This window comes from Sinocyclocheilus rhinocerous, unplaced genomic scaffold (assembly GCF_001515625.1).
Source record: "Sinocyclocheilus rhinocerous isolate Xijiao unplaced genomic scaffold, SAMN03320098_v1.1 scaffold303, whole genome shotgun sequence".
NCBI classification, from domain to species: Eukaryota; Metazoa; Chordata; class Actinopteri; order Cypriniformes; family Cyprinidae; genus Sinocyclocheilus; species Sinocyclocheilus rhinocerous.
This window is the reverse complement of record NW_015656152.1, coordinates 814,672-816,902: the sequence shown is the minus strand read 5'-3', so window position 1 is coordinate 816,902 and position 2,231 is coordinate 814,672. Positions and strand designations below refer to the sequence as shown.

At 33.8% G+C, this 2,231-nt stretch overlaps 1 protein-coding gene across 1 annotated transcript in view; it reads right to left on the bottom strand.

Moving 5' to 3' along the window:
- Window positions 1-694: 694 nt before the first annotated feature.
- Window positions 695-2,231, bottom strand: part of prdm1c (PR domain containing 1c, with ZNF domain) — a 13,326-nt gene continuing 11,789 nt past the window's right edge. The window contains exons 7-8 of the mRNA XM_016526785.1: window positions 1,220-1,348; window positions 695-1,133 (exon numbers count right to left, since the gene is read on the bottom strand). Of these exons, the coding sequence (XP_016382271.1) occupies window positions 720-1,133; window positions 1,220-1,348 (543 nt within the window). The 3' untranslated portion in view covers window positions 695-719. The remainder of the gene's footprint in view (window positions 1,134-1,219; window positions 1,349-2,231) is intronic.

Here is a 2,231-nt window from a genome sequence, read left to right as displayed (position 1 = left end):
CACAAATATGATGATATTGGAAAAACAAAAATAAAACCCAGTGTGACAACTAGCCCCTATCTCCCCTTAAAGCTATATAACATCTTTTGCCAGTGGTTTAGTTAACACATAACTCCAGAGACTGCAACATTTAGTACTGTGCGTTTAGATGTTATTCATATAACATATATTACACACTATCATTCACGTTTTGGGTCAGTAAGATTTTTATGTCTTTAAGCTCACAGAGGCTGCAATTATTTGATCAGAAATACAATAAAAACAACAATATTGTGAAATATTATTACAATTTAAAATAACTGTTCTCTATTTGAATATATTTTCAAATGTATTTTATTCCTGTGATGCAAAGCTGCATTTTCAGCATCATTCCTCCAGTCTTCAGTGTCACATGATCCTTCAGAAATCATTCTAATATGCTGATTTGCTGCACGAGAAACATTTCTCATTATTATCAATGTTGAAAACAGTTGCGCTGTTTTTATGGAATTCTTTGTTTAATAGGATTCTTTGATGAATAGAAAGTTCAAAAGAACAGCATTTATTTGAAATATATTTTTTGTTACATTATAAATGTCTACTGTTATTTTTAGATCAATTTAATGCATCCTTGCTAGAATAAAAGTGTTAAATGTATTCAAGAATAAAATATCAGAAAGACAATTTACTGATCACCGTCCTGTTTAATGCAAACCTTTGGAGAAACAGAGCTGGACGATTCATGTGTCATTGTTTGGGCCTGTGCTGCTCCCTGCAAGTGCCCAGATCACCTGACACATCTTCTTTATAGACTCCGCCTCCATGCCAGCCTCAAGTTTTGCTGCACCTTCACTCAGATCAAACCTCTCGATCTCGTCATTGGCTCGGCACAGCTGAGAGGCGGAGCCTGTGAGGCTGGAGGCGGGGCAGAACTGGTGCAGGTGGATCTGCAGGCTGCACAGGTGTGTGTACCTGCGAGAGCAGTGCGGGCAGCAGTGGGAGCGCGGGCTGGCGTGCAGGCGTCTGTGCAGCCGCAGGTGGATGTGCTGGGTGAAGCTGGCGAGGCATTGCTTACAGGCATACGGCCGTTCGCCCGAGTGCAGCCGCAGGTGAGTCTTCAGGTTACTGCAGCTGCTGAAGCGCCTGTTACACACCTGCACACGAGACACATCATATGAGCACATGAGATCTCGTTTGACTCTCCTAGACAGCAGTGAGATGTTCCTCTGTGTGTTCTTACATGGCATTCATATGGTTTTTCTCCCGTATGAACCTGAATGTGCTTTTGAAGATGAGCCAGCTGGGAAAAGTTCTTTCTGCAGATATTGCACTTGTATGGTTTCTCACCGCTGTGAACCCTCAGGTGAACCTGGAGATCAGAAAGCCGAGAACCGAGAGAGATTAATAAAAAAGAAAAAGAAAAAATTTATATACATACACTGCCGTCCCCAAAAAAAATATATAATATATATATTATACAGCAAGAACACATTAAGTTGATCAAAAGTGACAATAAAAACATTTATAATGGTGCAAAAGATTTCTGTTTCAGATAATGCTGATAAAACTTTCTATTCATCAAAGAATCGTGAAAAAAAATATCAGTTTCCAAAAATAAGTATAAATAAGTAAAGTAAATAAAGAAACTGTTTTTAACATTGATAATAAATGTTTCTTGAACAGTAAATCAGCATATTAGAATGATTTCTGAAGGATCATGTAGTTTATATATATATATATATATATATATATATATATATATATATAATATACAGTATATAAAAATTATATTAATAATATATGTATATATATTTAGATTATAAGTTATTTTAATACTTAAGTTAAACTAAAATGAATTGAGAACTGATGCCTTGGCAACAAGTATAAATAAGTAAAGTAAATAAAGAAATTGTTTTTAACATTGATAATAAATGTTTCTTGAACAGTAAATCAGCATATTAGAATGATTTCTGAAGGATCATGTGACACTGAAGACTGGAGTAATGATTGATCACAGAAATAAATGACATTTTAATATATATTCAAATACAAAACAGCTATTTTAAATTGTTATAATATTTCAAAATATTACTGATTTTACAGTATTTTTGATCAAATAAGTACATCCATTAGTGAGCATAAGAGACTAATTTCAGACTAATTTCAAATTTGTTTTTTGTTATTTTAGTGTAATTGATATACTATTTATTTTGCTAATATTTTGAATCCATTTAAATGATATATATATATAT